The sequence below is a fragment of the Schistocerca nitens genome, chromosome 5 (assembly GCF_023898315.1).
Source record: "Schistocerca nitens isolate TAMUIC-IGC-003100 chromosome 5, iqSchNite1.1, whole genome shotgun sequence".
NCBI classification, from domain to species: domain Eukaryota; kingdom Metazoa; phylum Arthropoda; class Insecta; order Orthoptera; family Acrididae; genus Schistocerca; species Schistocerca nitens.
In genome coordinates this window covers 599,810,756-599,829,868 of record NC_064618.1, presented here as the reverse complement: position 1 = coordinate 599,829,868, position 19,113 = coordinate 599,810,756, and the positions used below count along the sequence as shown (strand labels likewise).

The window sequence follows — 19,113 nt, the reverse complement described above, 5'->3', positions numbered from 1 at the left end:
TCATGTTTAGTGCTTCTCAATACATCGCAGACAACTCTGTTTTGCTGTGATATTTGTTGCTGTTGTCTTAATCCTACTCCATAGTAGGCCCTTCCTCCTCCTTCTGAATGTAGCAGAGAGAAATAATTTAAGAATCCTATAGTCCTTAAAAAAAACAGTCACAACGTAAAAATCCCGATTGATCAACTTGTTGTTTCCGATAGCGGTACTGTGAGCACGCAACTCTCCAGCCCCTCCCACACATTGTGTAAGAACATACCATGCAGATGAGCTGAGTTCCATATTTTCAACTGCCCCCAACGTAATGGACTCCTGCCACATGACCTAACTGTGCTAGTATCCCCAATAGGAGGAAAGGGGAAAAATCTGGAAGGTGGAAGAGAAGGGTTTGGAAACTAAACAGTTGGTGGATCGAATATCGCCAAACATACCGTTTCTAGTATCCACAAATAGAATTCAAGGAAAAACTGGCTGCACACAAAGTAATTGACTTAATTAACTATTCAGTCAAGCTGATTGAGTGAGGGAGAGTTTACTACCAGATGTCTACTACTTTGTTCAGGATAAAGGTAGTGTTAGTGAGGCACATGACAGATGCTACCTACTTCTTCTTGAATGTCTTTGTTCCATTCGCTACTGGTTTCCATAGCAGTTTAAATGTGAGAACTAAGAAATGATGAGTGTCGAGGGGGCAGGGGACAGCTATGGCAGAGAGAAGGTGTGGGGGATGCGTCTTGGTCTGTGTGTTTTTGGCGTACATTGGTTCATACAAACAGGAAGCAGCCACTTGAGGCAGAGAGGGACAGAGAGAGAGAGAGAGAGAGAGAGAGAGAGAGAGAAAGAGAGCAAGTGTATCGATAGTAATATCTTGGGTATCAAAAATCGAAGGGTTGCTCCCACCTGAAGCATTTGTTTAGTGTGACATCCAGTCTGCATGCCCCAAAAGTCGGCTGGCGTGTGGTGCAGCTAACAGTGGTTGCGGGCCCTGAGCATGAGGGAATACGCAAGGTTGCTGGCACGTGGTCAGGCTGGTGTACAGCGGACAGCACATGCTTCATCATCGAAAGATTTTTAACGGGGTAGTTATGTGTGGCTAGTTATGTTGATGGTATTCCTTGTGCGATCAGAATAGGAAAGAAACGATCGATTTAATTACTTCTCTTTTATGTATTCTACAAGATCTACATCTTGCCAAACAGGAGAGAATGATGAGCAAGAGAGATCCATCCTCTGCAAATTGAATTTTATAAATAAATAGTATATTTTTAACTGAATTTCCTGTCATGGGGTCCCTCCTGTCAAGCACAGAGACACCAATTTCCAGCTGTGGGGTAAGGGGGGCTCTGTGATTTCTCTGAGAGGAAAGGGTTAATTGATCGATTTAGTTATTAGCCAATCAAATTGATAGATTGGATGATGGCTATTTAAATAACTCTGGCCTCAAAGTATACTTGTTTTGGCGAGGGGGAAGTACTGGGTTGGAAGTTTCCAGAGGGCTGGGGGAGGAGCAGTGGGAGGGGAGGATTGTGATTGGTTTCTCAGAAGGACAGATTATCTCAAGGGGTTCGTAAATCCACCCCCAAGTGTTCATAAACCACTTGACAGCACAGTATGTTAAGCGGACAGGGAGAGAGGTCATAAATCAATTACTTTTTCCTATGAATATATGCAGCCCACTCCAACGAATGTCCTTGTAGTCGACTTGCTCCACTGCTCACGACGATAGGCAGTAGAAAGCTTTTTTACCCCCAGCATTACTCGTTCCAGCAGCATGTTCTTTATTATCATCATTCATAAGATCTTCATAATATGATTTTTTTTCCTGTAAAATGCATACACAATATCTTGTTTTACAACGAGCCTGTTTTATAACATTTTCAGTAGACATTCTTCCAGTTTGTGGAAAACATCCTAGGGTTGTACATGATAAATAGACTTTTGGCTGAAGCACCTGGACCGTTTACACATTGCCATATGTTGTATCACTGTCAGAAATGTCTTTCGATTCAGATGCACGATGAAACTATTCTCATGATTGTCAGATGCTTTTATTAATGCTTCCAAATGACAGTCGGAAGGAAGTCATCTTGTAAGAGGAATTGTATACATGAACTGCACCCTGCCAAACAGTTGATGAAACGGTATTGGTAGCTTTAGTGCTTTCATAATTTGGCCATAACAAGAGACCTCCATTGCTGTGTACCTTTACACATTTAAACAATAAACAAGCAAAGACCATCATTCTTATAATAAACGGCTGTACGTGTATCTCAGACACATAGACACAAAATTTTACAACCGTTATTTGTAAGGATGGTGAATTTTTAAACAAACATGCCATACACTGCCAAGGGACACAACTGTAACAAATTAAGCTATAACAAGAAGAGAGAATTTTTTTGAGCCTTGAATAAGTTGAATGTATAAAAAACCAAAGTTATAATGCTTCTTGCGCTAGTGTTTAATATCAATTATGGCGTCCAGTCTAGTGAAACCCACACTTTTATTGCATCTAATTAATCAAAAACTCGATTTTTTTGAAGTTGTGGGCTATAAAAGAATCCTTGAACTTTTAACATATTTTAGTATCGAGACAAATACTGAGAACTGGCTTCTACAAAATGCTAAATAATGGTGTGAAAGCTGGACTATTTACACAAACTTCTTTCTTCACTACAGCCGACATATTCGTCTTAAGAGATTCAGCAACTGTATTGATAGTTGACATAATTCTCATTTGTTGTTATGCCTCAGCTGCACATTTTTAAGTAGACACATGTTTCTATTACTCAGAATCATCTTCAAATTTAAGTATTTGTGACAGAAACCTGTCTTTCCAGTTCAGAACGATATACACTGAAGGGCTGGTGCTCGGGCGTCTCCCACTTGAGTTGGCGTAACTTCAGCGTTACGACATTTGCGATCTGTGGACGTGTGTTACCATGAAGCGGCAGCACAATTCGTCGCACCATCCCACAGCGGAGGTTGTAGACAGATATGCTATCTCATACACATTCTTCATACTTCGACCGCTATTGACCGGTGTTTGCCCTTCGGCAGCCACGAAAATAGACTGAAGCCCCAAAGAAACTGGTACAGGCATGCGTATTCAGATACAGAGATTTGTAAACAGGCAGAATACGGTCCTGCGGTCGGCAACGCTTATGTGAGAAAGAAAGTCTCTGGTGCAGTTGTTAGTCGGTTATTGCTGTTTCAATGGCAAGCTATCAAGATTTAAGTGAATTTGAGCGTGGTGTTATAGTCGGCGCACGAGCGATCGGCCACAGCATCTTCAAGTTAGCGATGAAGTGGGGATTTTCCCATATGACCATTTCACGAGTGTACCGTGAATATCAGGTATCCGGTAAAACATCAAATCTCGGACCGTTGCGGCCGGGAAAAGATCCTGCAAGAACGGGACCGACGACGACTGGAGAAAATAGCTCAAAGTAAAATGAAGTTCTATGTACTGACTTGGCAGAAAATCCTAAGAAATTTTGGTCTTACGTCAAAGCGGTAGGTGGACCAAAACAAAATATCCAGACTCTCTGTGACCAAAATGGTACTGAAACAGAGGATGACAGACTAAAGGCCGAAATACTAAATGTCTTTTTCCAAAGCTGTTTCACAGAGAAAGACTGCACTGTAGTTACTTCTCTAGATTGTCGTACAGATGACAAAATGGTAGATATCGAAATAGACGACAGAGGGATAGAGAAACAATTAAAATCGCTCAAAAGAGGAAAGGCCGCTGGACCTGATGAGATACCAGTTCGATTTTACACAGAGTACGCGAAGGAACTTGCCCCCCTTCTTGCAGCGGTGTACCGTAGGTCTCTACAAGAGTGTAGCGTTACAAAGGATTGGAAAGGGGCACAGGCCACCCCCGTTTTCAAGAAGGGACGTCGAACAGATGTGCAGAATTATAGACCTATATCTCTAACGTCGATCAGTTGTAGAATTTTGGAACACGTATTATGTTCGAGTATAATGACTTTTCTGGAGACTAGAAATCATCTCTGTAGGAATCAGCATGAGTTTCGATAAAGACGATCGTGTGAAACCCAGCTCGCGCTATTCGTCCACGAGACTCAGAGGGCCATAGACACGGCTTCTCAGGTAGATGCCGTGTTTCTTGACTTCCGCAAGGCGTTCGATACAGTTCCCCACAGTCATTTAATGAACAAAGTAATAGCATATGGACTATCAGACCAATTGTGTGATTGGATTGAAGAGTTCCTAGATAACAGAACGCAGCATATCATTCTCAATGGAGAGAAGTCATCCGAAGTAAGAGATTTCAGGTGTGCCGCAGGGGAGTGTCATAGGACCGTTGCTATTCACAATATACATAAATGACTTAGTGGATGACATCGGAAGTTCACTGAGGCTTTTTGCAGATGATGCTGTAGTGTATCGAGAAGTTGTACAAAGGAAAATTGTACTGAAATGCAGGAGGATCTGCAGCGAATTGATGCATGGTGCAGGGAATGGCAATAAAATCTAAATGTAGACAAGTGTAATGTGCTGCGAATACATAGAAAGATAGATCCCTTATCATTTAGCTAAAAAATAGCAGGTCAGCAACTGGAAGCAGTTAATTCCATAAATTATCTGGTAGTACGCATTAGGAGTGATTTAAAATGGAATGATCATATAACGCTGATCGTCGGTAAAGCAGATGCCAGACTGAGATTCATTGGAAGAATCCTAAGGAAATGCAATCCGAAAACAAAGGAAGTAGGTTACAGTACGCTTGTTCGCCCACTGCTTGAATACTGCTCAGCAGTGTGGGATCCGTACCAGATAGGGTTGATAGAAGAGATAGAGAATATCCAACGGAGAGCAGCGCGTTTCGTTACAGGATCATATACGTAGTAATCGCGAAAGTGTTACGGAGATGATAGATAAACTCCAGTGGAAGACTCTGCAGGAGAGACGCTCAGTAGCTCGGTACGGGCTTTTGTTAAAGTTTCGAGAACATACCTTCACCGAAGAGTCAAGCAGTATATTGCTCCCTCCTACATATATCTCGCGAAGAGACCATGAGGATAAAATCAGAGAGATTAGAGCCCACACAGAAGCATACCGACAATCCTTCTTTCCACGAACAATACTAGACTGGATAAGAAGGGAGAACCGATAGACGTACTCAGGGTACCATCCGCCACACACCGTCAGGTGGCTTGCGGAGTATGGATGTAGATGTAGATGTAGAAGTGCAACCCTTCCGCAAACTACTTCAGATTTCAGTGCTAGACCATCAACAAGTGTCAGTGTGCGAACCATTCAACGAAACTTCATTGATATGGGCTTTTGGAGATGAAGGCCCTCTAGTGTACCCTTGATGACTGTACGACAGAAGACTCTACGCCTCACCTGCGACCGTCAATACCACCATTGGACTGTTGACGACTGGAAACATGTTGTCTGGTCGGGCGAGTCTAATTTCAAGTTGTATCGAGTGGATGGACGTGTACGGGTATAGAGACAACCTCATGAATCCATGAGCACTGCAAGTCAGCAGGTGGCGGCTCTGTAACGGCGTGGAGCGTGTGCAGTTGGAGTGGTATGGGATTCCTAATACGTCTAGATACGACTCTGACAGGTGACACGTAGGTAAGCATCTTGTCTGATCACCTGCGTCCATTCAGGTCCACTGTGCATTCCGATGAACTTGGACAATTCCAACAGGACAATGCGTCACTCCACACGTCCAGATTTGCTACGGAGTGGCTTCAGAAACACTTCTGAGTTTGAACACTTCCACTGGCAACCAAATTCCACATACATGAAGATTATTGAGCATATCTGGGATGCCTTGCAACGTGGAGTTCCGAAGAAACCTCCACCGCCTCGACCTCCTACGGAGTTATTCTGAGCCCGAGCCGGATTCATGGTCTAGTTCCCTCCAGCACTACTTCAGCTATTAGCTGAGTCCATGCCACGTCGTGTTCCGGCACTTCTGCGTTCTCGCTGGGGCCCTACATGATATTTACAGGTGTACCAGTTTCTTTGGCACTTCAGTGCATATGAGTGTGGTACTATGATATCTGTTTCTGAACAGGCGAGACGGGTTGCAGAGGTTTTGTAAGTGATATTGTGTATGCTTTTTCTGGAAACGCGAAGATTCACACAATACGAAATAGAACTGTAACGCTCGGTGTCGGCAGGGAGACGAAGTGACGTACATCGAGCTTCCGGCGCCGCGGGCGCCACAGGCTGTGGCAGTGACGGCGCCGCCGACGCCGGCGCCGCGACCGACGGTGCGCTTCCAGGACGAGGTGGTGGCGCTGGAGCCGGGCGAGGTGGGCCCGTACGGCGCGCGGCCCGGCTACAGCTCGCTGCAGCGCCACGGCCACCGCCCCCACCCCCACCACCAGCCCCAGCAGGCCCGCCCCCACGCCGTCCGCAGGCCCTCCGCCGAGGGGCTGCACCTGGGTCGCCCGCTGCACCTCCACCAGCCGGTACGGTAACAACGTGTCCGCCCTCTCCTTTACCGCTACACTGATGTGTGCGCTTACGTTGTCTAGCACAAATGTAAACCGTTCTCTAAAACAACGCAACACTGACCGTAGGACAATCGCAGCTTATAACGTACCCATACTCCATCGTGTATGTAAGGAGTTCCTGTGATACCTGTACCGATCAATGCTAGCCTATGGAATGCAGATAGTTTCAACCCGATCGCTATCGCACTAGTGTTTGTTACTGCGTACATCAACGATCGAAATGTAAAAGACAATGGTAATAAATGAAAATCTCACTCTAGCTAGCCGTCGTTCTGAATGCCAGAATTTAGTCTTAGCGCATTCAGATTGCGGAATAAAACGGTCAAGAACTCCAAAAAACGGGCAAAAGTTAAATTCGATAAATGGTTGTAATAACTTTGAAATCGCCGGAATATCGTGTGGCAAAGACAAAGCAGCAACTGGACAAAATGTACACGCGCTAACTTACAAGTAAAATACACAATTGATCTGAACACAAAAGACCTTAACAATGCAATGATGTTAGTTACCATAACGATCACTTATAATAACCAACGACTGACAACACTTTATGGAAAGTAGTATCTACGTAACTCACGATAATGCTGTCTGTTAGAAAAAAAGCCTAAATCTGACAAAAACAGTTTATCGTACTTTACTTACTGTTTTCCAAGCAACTGCGTCTCAGTCATTGTGAAGTTGAAAAAAAAAAAAATGCAGCGAAACGTTTTTCCTGCGGTTGTTACACATTTTCGTTAGAACTTCAGGCCAGCTGCACAGATCGAAATTGGAGAAGTTCGTGGGAACTCTGGGCTGGTACATTATGTGAAAATTTCATGTCTTCGTTTGAAACTTGGGTACGTAATCACAAACCAGATTCCAAGAAACAAACCAAATAATGAATTAAGGCTAATACTAAAGCTCCATGGTGCTGGAAAAGCAACGTCTATTGTTCAGTTTATAGCCCCGTCAAAGACAGAACAAAAAGTAGACTCACTACAATTTATTATTGGATGGCATGGAACGAGATATGGTTCAAAAAACTACGATGATTAATGCATAATAATGTGATATCTCACCAACAATACGTTCAACAATTTCAACATGAAACACTAATGAATAAATTATGGTTGGTCTTCTTATCTTCAAGAAACTCATAGAAAAGAATACGAGTATTTTTCATCGGAACATTCTTGTCAGAAGACAAAGGCAATCACTTTAGGGATTAGAAAGGAAAACAAGTATTTTTCCCTTGGCGTCGATTTTTTACTATTCGCAGTTGAAGTTCTTTCTCATTTAAATACAGCATGTGTTTCTACAGTTATCAACTGTCCTTCCTTACGCTGTGAATGCCATTTTCCAAGACTAATAGCACAATCATTGTCCCATATTTTCCTTAATTATGCGCTTTTTGCTATGCGTAAAATCAGGCTTCCTTGACCTCTTTGTAAGTTTATTTCAGTCCACGAACAGAAGTGATACATGATGTTTGTCGCAGCCATCTTAAATATTAATGTCCGTATCCTGTGAAGTTCCTTCGTATTATGTGTTCTCCCGTAGTAATTATTCGTTTCAATACTAGCCACTTTAAATATTCGAGGCTGCGGTTGTTACATTTTAACAGTAACAGCTGATTACCGTTGTATACCGTTTTATGTCCTACACTCAAGTCAAGAATGCGTTTTGGATGACAATGCTGTGGTCACGATATTTTCAAACTCAGCTCATGAAATTGGTAGACGTTTGCGTCTGAGAATGACAACCAAGAGTGGTCAATGAAAGTGAAAGGCCAGAACTAAGTACTTAGATTAAAAAGGGAGTGAGATAGGGATGTAGTCTTTTGCCACTACTGTTAAATCTATACATCGAAGAAGCAATCACAGGAAAAAAAGGTTCAAGAGTGGAATTAAAAATTCACGGTGAAACGATATCAATGATAGGATTCATTGGTAGCATTGCTATCTTCAGTGAAAATAATTACAGGGTATGTTGAATGGAATGGACAGTCTAATGAGTACAGAATACGGACGGAGAGTAAGTCGAAGAAAGACGAAAGTAATGAGAAGTAGCAGAAGTGAGGACAGTGAGATCCTTAACATTATAACCGGTGACTACGAAGTAGAAGTAGTTAAGGAATTCTGCTACCTAGGTAGCATGACGGACAGAGAAATGAGGACACCAAAAGCAGACTAGCATTTGCGGAAATGGCATTTCTGGCCAAGAGATGTCTACTAGCATCAAACGTAGGGCTTAATTTGAGGAAGAAATATCTGAGAATGTGTGTTTCGAGAACTTCATTACATGGTAACGATGGACAGTGAGAAAACCGGAAAAGAAGAGAGTTTAAGCGTTTGATACCTGGTGCCGCAGAAGAAAGTTGAGAATTAGGTGGACAGATAGGGTAAGTAATGTGCAATTTCTCCGGAGAACCGGCGAGTAAAGGAATGTATGGAAAACACAGAAGAAGGGGGGACCAGATGGTAGGACATGTGTTAAGACATCAGGGAATAACTTCCATGATAACAGAGGGGGCTGCAGACGGTAAAAACTGTAGATGAATACATAGATTGGAAGACATCCAGCAAATAATTGAGGTAATCGGTTGCAAGCGCTTCCCTGAGATGCAGAGGTCGGCAAACTATAGGAATTCGTGGTGGGCCGCATCAAACCAGTCAGAAGATAGCTGAGTAAAAAGAAGGAAAAAGACTGTTTTCATGACGAGAGCATTGTCACTCGAAGCGGGAGATGAGTTGTGTCTAAGACATTAAACGGTTGAATACTACCAATTATTACTGTTAATTCTTCGATTTCTCTGTCTTCAGTCGTTCTGTGGATGTAATTCACAGTTCTTTTTTCGAAAATTGTGTCGTAGCTAAGGAAAAGGATGGTTTTATTGAGGTTTGTCTTGTACTTTCCTGAATTATTATGACTCACAAATTCACTCATCGTTAAAAAAAAAAAAACGGTATTTTCAGCGTCACAACATCGATATATAATCAAATGGACACTCACATTTTCAGCTGTCGCATAGAACTTTTCGGCGAGCTGAGATAGCCGCTGTGTGCCGGAGGAAAGCAGTTACCTTTTTCCAATTGCTGGCCAGAGCGCACTCTCCAGCCGAGGAACGGTTAGTTTTTCCTGTAGACTTGCGAGCCAGCTCTGGCGACAGGGCGACGGAGCAATTTTGTGAGCCAACACTTTTAATTTCAGTAATGAAGGGAAGAGCGCGGCGTGTTTACACAGGGTGGCGGCCTGGGAGGCTAGCGGCCGCCCACCGCACGCTTCGTCTCCTCGAGCCGCGGCGGCGCCGGTCTGTGTGACGAAAGAGCCGTCTGGGACAGAGGCAGGCGGGACACACGCCGGTTTCCACATTGGCACTGTGTGCGAGTGCGTCCTCGGCGTGTTATCAGCGCTTCCAGAGTCCGCGCGTCTGCAGACGCAACTGTAGAAGCTTTCACCGCAGCAAGTAGTTTCACGTTTGCTGTTAGTGTGGGCTTTGTGGAAAAAGTATATACTGAAGACATCGTTGGGTTAACAAGATAGCATGTTTACATACTTTCTAATAAAGAGCAAAAACTGTCAAGAAATTGGAAACTTTATTAATCGGTCTCGACTTTTCCAAACCTTTATTTAGACAACCAACGAACTGTGAGAGCTTATTACATATATTTAACAGACTTAAAGTTGCTTCGCTCTTACACGAAACAACATTGTTTTTAAGGTTCCGTGCCTCAATCTGTAGAAATACACTACTGGCCATTAAAATTGCTACACCACGAAGATGACGTGCTACAGACACGAAATTTAACCGACAGGAAGAAGGTACTGTGATATGCAAATGATTAGATTTTCAGAGCATTCACACAAGCTTGGCGCCGGTGGCGACACCTACAACGTGCTGCCATGAGGAAAGTTTCCAACCGATTTCTCATATACAAACACCAGTTGACCGGCGTTGCCCGGTGAAACGTTGTGGTGATGCCTCGTGTTAGGAGGAGCAATGCGTACCATCACGTTTCCAACTTTGAAAAAGGTCGGATTGTAGCCTATCGCGATTGCGGTTTACCGTATCGCGACATTGCTGCTCGCGTTGGTCGAGATCCAATGACTGTTAGCAGAATATGCGATCGGTGGGTTCAGGAGGGTAATATCGAACGCCGTGCTGGATCCCAACGGCCTAATATCACTAGCAGTCGAGATGACAGGCATCTTATCCGCACGGTTGTAACGGATCGTGCAGCCACGTCTCGATCCCTGAGTCAACAGATTGGGACGTTTGCAAGACGACAACCATCTGCACTAACAGTCCGACGACGTTTGCAGCAGCATGGGCTATCAGCTCGGGGACCATGGCTGCGGTTACCCTTGACGCTGCATCACAGACAGGAGCGCCTGCGATGGTGTACTCAACGACGAATCTGGTTGCACGAATGGCAAAACGTCATTTTTTCGGATGAATCCAGGTTCTGTTTACAGCATCCGTGTTTTGCGACATGGCGGTGAACGCACATTGGAAGGGTGTATTCGCTATCGCCATACTGGCGTATCACCTGGCGTGATGGTATGTGGTGCCATTGGTTACACGTCTCGGTCACCTCTTGTTCGCACTGACGGCACTCTAAACAGTGGACGTTACATTCCAGATGTGTTACGACCCGTGGCTCTACCCTTCATTCGATCTCTGCGAAACCCTACATTTCAGCAGGATAATGCACGACCGCATGTTGCAGTTCCTATACGGACCTTTCTGAATACAGAAAATGTTCGACTGCTGCCCTGGCCAGCACATTCTCCAGATCTCTCATCAATTGAAAACGTCTGGTCAATGGTGGCCGAGCAACTGGCTCGTCACAGTACGCCAGTCACTACTCTTGATGACCTGTGGTATCGTGTTGAAGCTGAATGGGCAACTGTTCCTGTACACGGCATCCAAGATCTGTTTGAGTCAATGCCCAGGCGTATCAAGGCCGTTTTTACAGGCAGAGGTGGTTCTGGGTACTTATTTCTTAGGATCAATGCACCCAAATTGCGTGAAAATGTAATCACATGTCAGTTCCAGTACAATATATTTGTCCAATGAATACCCGTTTATCATCCGCATTTCTTCTTGATGTAGCAAATTTTAATGTCCAGTAGTGTAGAACTCTTGCAGGGTCGCTTTATTGTCTGTCAGTCTGTTTGCCTGCCTGTGAAGAACCTTTATTCTCAGGAAGTAGTAGACGTACCAAGTTGAAATTTGTGGCTTTTATGAAGGTCTATAGTCCCTAGGCGATGTTAAAAATTTAAAATCCTAAGTCAGTTCAAAAGATAAGGCATGTGTTATGATACAGTAAAATTCACCCATCAGTACCTGTAGCGTACTTCCAGTTGACCTAGAAACATAAAATTTTTGCAAGAAACCAACGTTTCATAGTACAAGTACAGGAAAAAGATACGAAAATTCTTAATTTATAATTACATATTCTAATAAAGGCTATTTTTCCCATTTTTTATCCGTCTATATGTTTGGCTGTCCGCCTGTGCTTCTTCTCTGGAATAGTTTAGAGTACCAGGTTAAAATTTATATCATGTATTAACGTCCGTGGTCTCTTGGCTGTGTAAAAATTGTAGTCTTCTGTTTCAATTCAGTTAGTACATATGGCTATTTATGTCACGTATTTTGATACTGTAAAACTCAACAAAACCTTACCGTTGGCCTATTCCGTGAAATTTTCCATAGAGCAAAGTTTGACAGTTCGAATACAGGGAAAAATCCGAAATTGTTAATTTGTAATTGTATCACACGAAAAATTATTTCTATTGTCATTTGTTATCTGACTTCTAACTTGAAATTAAAACATTGTCGAAGCTTTCGGGTTCCCTGGGAGCGTCATCTCGCCAATGGCAATGTCGACAACAGGCAAAAGTTGTCAATATCTTCAGCTCCCGGAATGGATAAACTGTCTGTAATTAAATTCGTAGGAAAGCCTCAGTGTGCGAATCCTACTTGCGCCTGAACAGTTTTTTGAATATGTTATCAAAAATAAAGAAGAAACTAAAGCAACAACTATTGTCTATTTACAGGTTATTGAATATTACGAAGAGTCTAAGAATTAAAAAAAAAAGTGGATACTACAACAAAAGTCAAAGGTGTTGAAGGTTAATAAACAGCTGATTGTGCTCCTTTTAATGAACTGTATACAACATCCGTAAGAGTTCCTCCACAAGCATTTATTTTGAACTTCCATGTCTGAGATAGGCACATACTTCTTGGGAAGCTTCATGATATCTTAAAATTTCTCAGATTTAACTGCCAGAAGTATTTCATACAGTTTTTCTTGGGAAGCTTCATGATATCTTAAAATTTCTCAGATTTAACTGCCAGAAGTATTTCATACAGTTTTTCTCAGTTAAAGTCAGTGTTCTGACGCTTTCTGAATGACGAAATCATGATCGGTAAGTTGTGATAATCATGCACTACTGCTAACTATATGCTTGTGTGCAGTGGACTGCTCAAAGAAACTGTCCTTTAAAACTTCTCGTCATCCGACGTAGCCTTTCTGGGTGAAAGAAGAGGCCTAATAGTAGGACTTGTCTAATATCAACCATAATGAACTTTTTGGATTTATTTCACATGTCAGAATATGACTAAACTTTGGTTCAATGACAAAACAAGCCCTGGTCATATTTGGTTTTTGCCCCAAACACACGGCGTCGACAAATCCAATCCCTATATACTTCTGCCTCGAGATGACTGGGTGTTTGTGTTGTCCTCATCATTTCATCATCATTCATGAAAGTGGCGAGATTGGGCTGAGAAAAGGTTGGGAATTTGGATGGGCGCTGATAACCGCGCAGTTGAGCGCCCCACAAAACCAAACATCATCATCCTATATATTTCTGCTTTTGGCCCATAAATACAGATAGGTCTCATTCTTGCACCACACCGTAGAGAAATTTTCAAACTATGCAGTGGTAGTGAAACCTCATTTTCGGCCAAAAGTAGACATACCTCGTTATTGCACCGATCTCTTAACTTGTTATGAATTTCACTTTTTCCCTTATATTTTCTTCCTAATCCACCAAGTAACTTTACATCGATCTCACGGATGAACAGAGCGATAACTACTGAAATCTTCGAACGATGCACTGAAATATATTGAGCTGTAATGTGACGAGCTGTATATTGACGCATACATTCCAAATATGGTATTGCATTACTGATGCACAAGTGTTCGACCGCTAGATCCCCAGGGAGGCGATTTTAAAGTGGCACTGAAAACAAGAAAGTATTATAATAGGCCACAAAAATCAGTGAAAGTAACAAATAAATCATGTAATTGCGTAGGCTTCCGCGGCCAGAGTCAGTCGACATAAAAGTTTTCCGGGTATGGTGTCGCGTCGTAATGTATAAAACTACTGCTGCTGGAGAAAAACGAACGTTTCGGCCACAGTTGGAGCAGCTTTCTTCTGGGTCTACTGGCAGATGTAAGAGATCTAATGAAACAAGTGACCATCATTGCTCTATTATATTATGGAACTCTGTCACCATTCCACATTAAAAAATAGGTTTGTCAAAAAAATTTCAGTTTGAAAATCTGGTTAGAAGAACCAGTGTATACCAAACAAGTGGGTGGTGTTGTTTAAAATAGTGAACTTACACTCACTATTACTGAGTTCCAAATCCTAGTCCGGCTATACAGATATAGTTTCCCCGTGATGTCTTTAAGCCGCTGAAATCTATTGCTGGGCCTGTGACTGGAAAAATGTCCAATTTACATTTGCCATTCGAATATTGTCTTGTGTATTAAATTATGGTGGGTCTCGTAGAATAATACAGTGTTCTATAACGTTTGGAAACGGCGTAATAACGTATGTAATTAGTGGGGATAACGTTTTCGTTAGATGTGGCGTATTTCACGTTCAACACAGGGGACGGCATTTAGTATGAAATAGAATGCGCTCAGTTGTTATAAACCAGAAATTAGTGGTTGGTATAGCTAGACCCCTTCTGTCGTAATTGCATCTTTCTGTCCGAAAAGATATGAAGTTGCCTAGTACAGCAGAATATATTAGGCATAAATTCATCACCACCTCCCCAATTTTCACACTTACTAAAAATGCGAGATTGTTTTTCCATGGGGATGGCACACCATCGTATTACCTCCACGGCGCAAAATATTTCATCGATGATTTACTTTTATCGTTATGATGAAGTGACAAATCTGTGACGTGCACGTTCTTCATACTAAACACCACTGTACTTCTGCCTACGGTGAACCCCTAACAACACTGTATGCCACAGATAAACAGCTCCACTTCTGACTTCCAAAAGAATTTGTAACATAATGTTCAGAAATCATAGCGATAACATTAACGAATGTTGGTCAGTTCATTGTAACTGGAAACCCCTGGGATCTGATGGTGATAAATTGGAATAACTACAGTAATTCTTGAGTTTAAGAACTGTGGTGTATGAATTTATTATTTAGAGTAATCCGTTTGTAAATGCTATACTTTTTTCTATAGCTCATATATGTATAAATTTGTTTACCATCCGAAATTAATGAAGCTCTTATTAGGTAGTGGCAATCTAGGATTTTACAAAAAGAGCTAAAACCTAAACTCCAGTATAGCTATCCTTCTTGACTGAAAATCATTTATTATACTATTGTGTGGAAAACTTACTTAATATCAGGCCATCTGTTATAGCTACCACTGTATGCGTAGAATATTTGTTACTTACTATAGTAGAGATCGTAAACAAATAATTAAATGCAGTCAAACGTTTGAAACTTGTCAAATGGCTGGTTCAAATGGCTCTGAGCACTATGGGACTCAACTGCTGAGGTCATTAGTCCCCTAGAACTTAGAACTAGTTAAACCTAACTAACCTAAGGACATCACAAACATCCATGCCCGAGGCAGGATTCGAACCTGCGACCGTAGCGGTCTTGCGGTTCCAGACTGCAGCGCCTTTAACCGCACGGCCACTTCGGCCGGCTGAAACTTGTCATCTTACCCGACATTCTTTCCACTTTTTCTGCTTTCTGATTTTTATCCATTTAAATTTACAAATGTTCTTTACGTTGGCGGAAACTTGAAAGTTTGCTCAATCGAGAAATAGCTAGGATTACAGTGAATTTAAGTTCCCCCTGAAGCTTTAATTGCTAATAGATTCAAGACAATAACCGAGTCAGTGATTGTTGAGAGACATATAGAACGTGCTCACGTTGTTGTGAGAAAACCTTGAAGATCAAGTAAGCACCGACCTTCTGGTTACAGTTAAGCCGATCGGGCCATGCTGACCGCCGTGGCAACGGCACCATGTGAATTCAGTGTGGAGGCGTGATGTCAGCACGCCCCATTTCCAGCCATTGTCGCTTTAGAAGACCTGGTGCTGCTGCTACTCTGTGAAGTAGCTCGTCAAGTGGCTTCACAAGGCTGACTGTACCCCAATACAGTCCTGCCACCAAGGAAAAATCAGTGGTTGTACCAGGAATCGAACCTGGGCCATCTGCATGTCAGTCAACCACACTGATCACTCACATACGGAGGCAGATAAAGATAATGGACCTTAATCAAATGAAATTATATGGTTACAGTGACCTTTGAAGACTCAAATCTCTATGTTGTATGTGTACAGTCTGAAGCGATGAATGAAAGTTTGTACGAAGGCTAGGATTCGAACATATGTCTCCCACTCACAAGGGAATAGGGCAAACCACTACTCCACCTTGGACAGTGCGGTGGTTTTGCGCAACTGCTAATACTATCCCAGCATGCCACCCCCCTCCCCCTCCTAAGCACTAATTCCCATTCACATCTCAGGCCATTTTGTATAACCCTGAAACTTGAACACTATTGGAGAGGCTTTCCAACAGAATTGGAATAGTATCTGGGCATCGAACGAAACGGGGAGTCCTGACTCAAACACAGGCATGGTACTTTAATAGAATGAAATCGTATAGTTCCAGAGATCAAGTCTCAAAGATATGTGATGTGTATAAGCAGAATGAAGAGACGAATGAAAATTTGTACAAAATCTGCGTTTCAAACCAGGTCTCCTGCTCACTAGGCAGCTGCACTAACCACTACACCCCCGCGGCACAGTGGCTTCCAGTAACTCCCATCAATCCGAATTCTCATTCACGTCTCTGCCTACTTGGTATTCGCCCTAAATTCGAATAGCATTGCAGAGACTCTCCAACTCTAATGGAGTAGTACGTTAACATCTAACGGAACGGGGCGGTCATATAGTTCCTTTATAAAAGCACTTATGCCTGGGTTTCAGGCAAGATCCTCCATTTCGTTCGATGCTGAAGTGCTACAACATAGACTTAAGTTGCGCTAGTGATCCTCTTTAATGAAATGGCAAAGTGACTGTTTCTTCCAATAACTGAAGGTATCTTAGATCCTCTTGTTTCAATGTTTGAGCAGTTCACGATGACAACAGAAAAGTCGAGAGGTAACTTCAACCTTGTCCTAGACGTAGAACTCAGTTTGAACTCGATTTCGATGATAAATTGGAAGAAGCATATTACTGTGGGTTTCACAAACGCAACTTCAATAACATTGGCTGTTCGCATAATTGCTAGGTTTGAAAACGAAGAAATTAGCATCGGAAAATTATTTTTATGGGTCTATTCATTTATGTCTTGTGGCAAAAGGTGTAGAGGGGACTTAGTTGGATGTTCTAGAGGGCACTTAACTGATCAAGTTTTACATAGGAGCACATGACCGGAAACGTCATCCAATGACGCTACAGAGCGTCAAAGTTAGAGCAGCCAGTGCCTATAAATATGTGTATATACAGGGTAATTCCCAGATGATGTAACAAACTTTCTAATATGATGGGGAAGGATAAATGCATGAATTTGAGGTAAGGTCTCTGGGTCGGAAACAAACGAGTCAAAAACTACAAGCGAAAACCTTTCTGATACCTCTGACAGTGGGAAACGTGTACTGGTATTGTTGTTGCTAAGATTTTAGGGAAGCAACTTTCACAGGTGATCGTTTGGACCAAAATAAGGAAAAAATGTCTGGAAACATGGACTCTAAATTGCAGAGCTATAAGAGCTTTAGCACCTATGAGCTTTCGACTCGTTTGTGTCCAGTCCAGGGACCTTACCTCAAATTGATGCATTTCTCCTTCTCCATCATCCTACAAAGTTTGTAACGTCATCACGGAATCACTCTTTATATACATATAACTTTGTCGCTCTGTAGCGTCGTTGGATGATGTTTCCAAACACGGATTCCTATGTAAAACTTGATCTACTAAGTCACTTTTGCTACCTCTTGAAGTTTGTAACATGAATTGTGAAACACCTTGAAGAAGGTATTGAATATACAAAAGAGAGCAATAAGAATAGAACGATCATCCACTAATTACTAAAACTATCAGGGTGGTTAAACTGAGTTCAGTATGGTAGAAAAATTCGTTTATTATTTTCCCAATAACATAAAACGTATGAAAAATAGCGAACTATTTTAAATTTTATGAAAGGATTTATTCTGAACAGTTTCTATTCTGTTGTTGTTGTTGTTGTTGTTCTTGATCTTGTGGGCGTGTCTGTCTGCAGACGGTTTGACGCTGCTCTTGACGTTGCTTTTACCAGTGGAAACTTTGCACAAGGGGTATCCGATTACACGCTGGTGCCATGTGTAATATAGCAGAAAAATTGTTTACGTGTTTGTTAAATTGGTGTTCCGTTTAAAATCTGAAAATAAAAATGTGTTCTATTAATTTAAACTCCCATGCTACTTGGAAATCTGCAGGTGACCAAGATACAGATTCTGCACACAAATAGATCATGAATTACACCGTGTCTAAGGTGCCTTTCTACATTTCGATATAAATCATGCAAATTTTATTTACAACGTGTAAATGTCTAACCAAAACACCAGAAGCGTGTACAACATCTTTGCGAATGAGATCAGTATTTCTTATCTAATGGCGTCTTGTAAAAGATAACTTCTGTAACAGCCGTAACCCGTTTGCCATGTTTTCCAGGTGTTGACGGCACAGGAAGCGACAGTTGGGGCGCCTGGGCTGCTGCAGGTGCCCATCAGAGGGGGAGCCACCAGATTCTGAGGCCTGTCCTGCGAATTCGCAACCTCTGCGCGTCTGTACGAAGTGCACAACAAGCCAGGGAAGCATCCAAAGAGACTACTCACGCCAAACAAAGAAGTTCACTCTTGTCACGTTTGTTTATTTCTAATGAAATGCTCTGAATACATTATTCTCTTACGTATATTTTACTGTGATAAAGTACAATATTCGGTATACGTTTGTATGTGAGCCAAATGATGATACCAAATTTGTGTAAATAATAAAGTGATTATTTAATTCCTTATTGAGAATTCCCCCCTTCAGATTACAATGATTAAAAACATTACTTACTTCTGACCGGACATTCTTCTAACAAGCTTTACCACAGTCTTCTACGCTATAAGTAATACGAATGCAAAACTTAAAGAAATAGAATAACATTTCATCAGTACAACTTCCCACTGCAGACATAAAGCTCTTCTGTCCCGGACTATCATGTTTGATCGCTCATGCGGTATAAACGTTGATGAAACTGTTTTTTCCCCAGCTGCCTCTATAGCTTCACCCATGAAGTACCATTTGATCCAG

General features: G+C 42.1%; 1 protein-coding gene across 1 annotated transcript in view; it reads left to right on the top strand.

Moving 5' to 3' along the window:
* Nucleotides 1–18,829, top strand: part of LOC126260602 (nephrin-like) — a 769,721-nt gene extending 750,892 nt beyond the window's left edge. The window contains exons 14-15 of the mRNA XM_049957938.1: nucleotides 6,174–6,467; nucleotides 18,487–18,829. Coding sequence (XP_049813895.1) covers nucleotides 6,174–6,467; nucleotides 18,487–18,567 — 375 coding nt within the window. The 3' untranslated portion in view covers nucleotides 18,568–18,829. The remainder of the gene's footprint in view (nucleotides 1–6,173; nucleotides 6,468–18,486) is intronic.
* The last annotated feature ends 284 nt before the right edge of the window (nucleotides 18,830–19,113 follow it).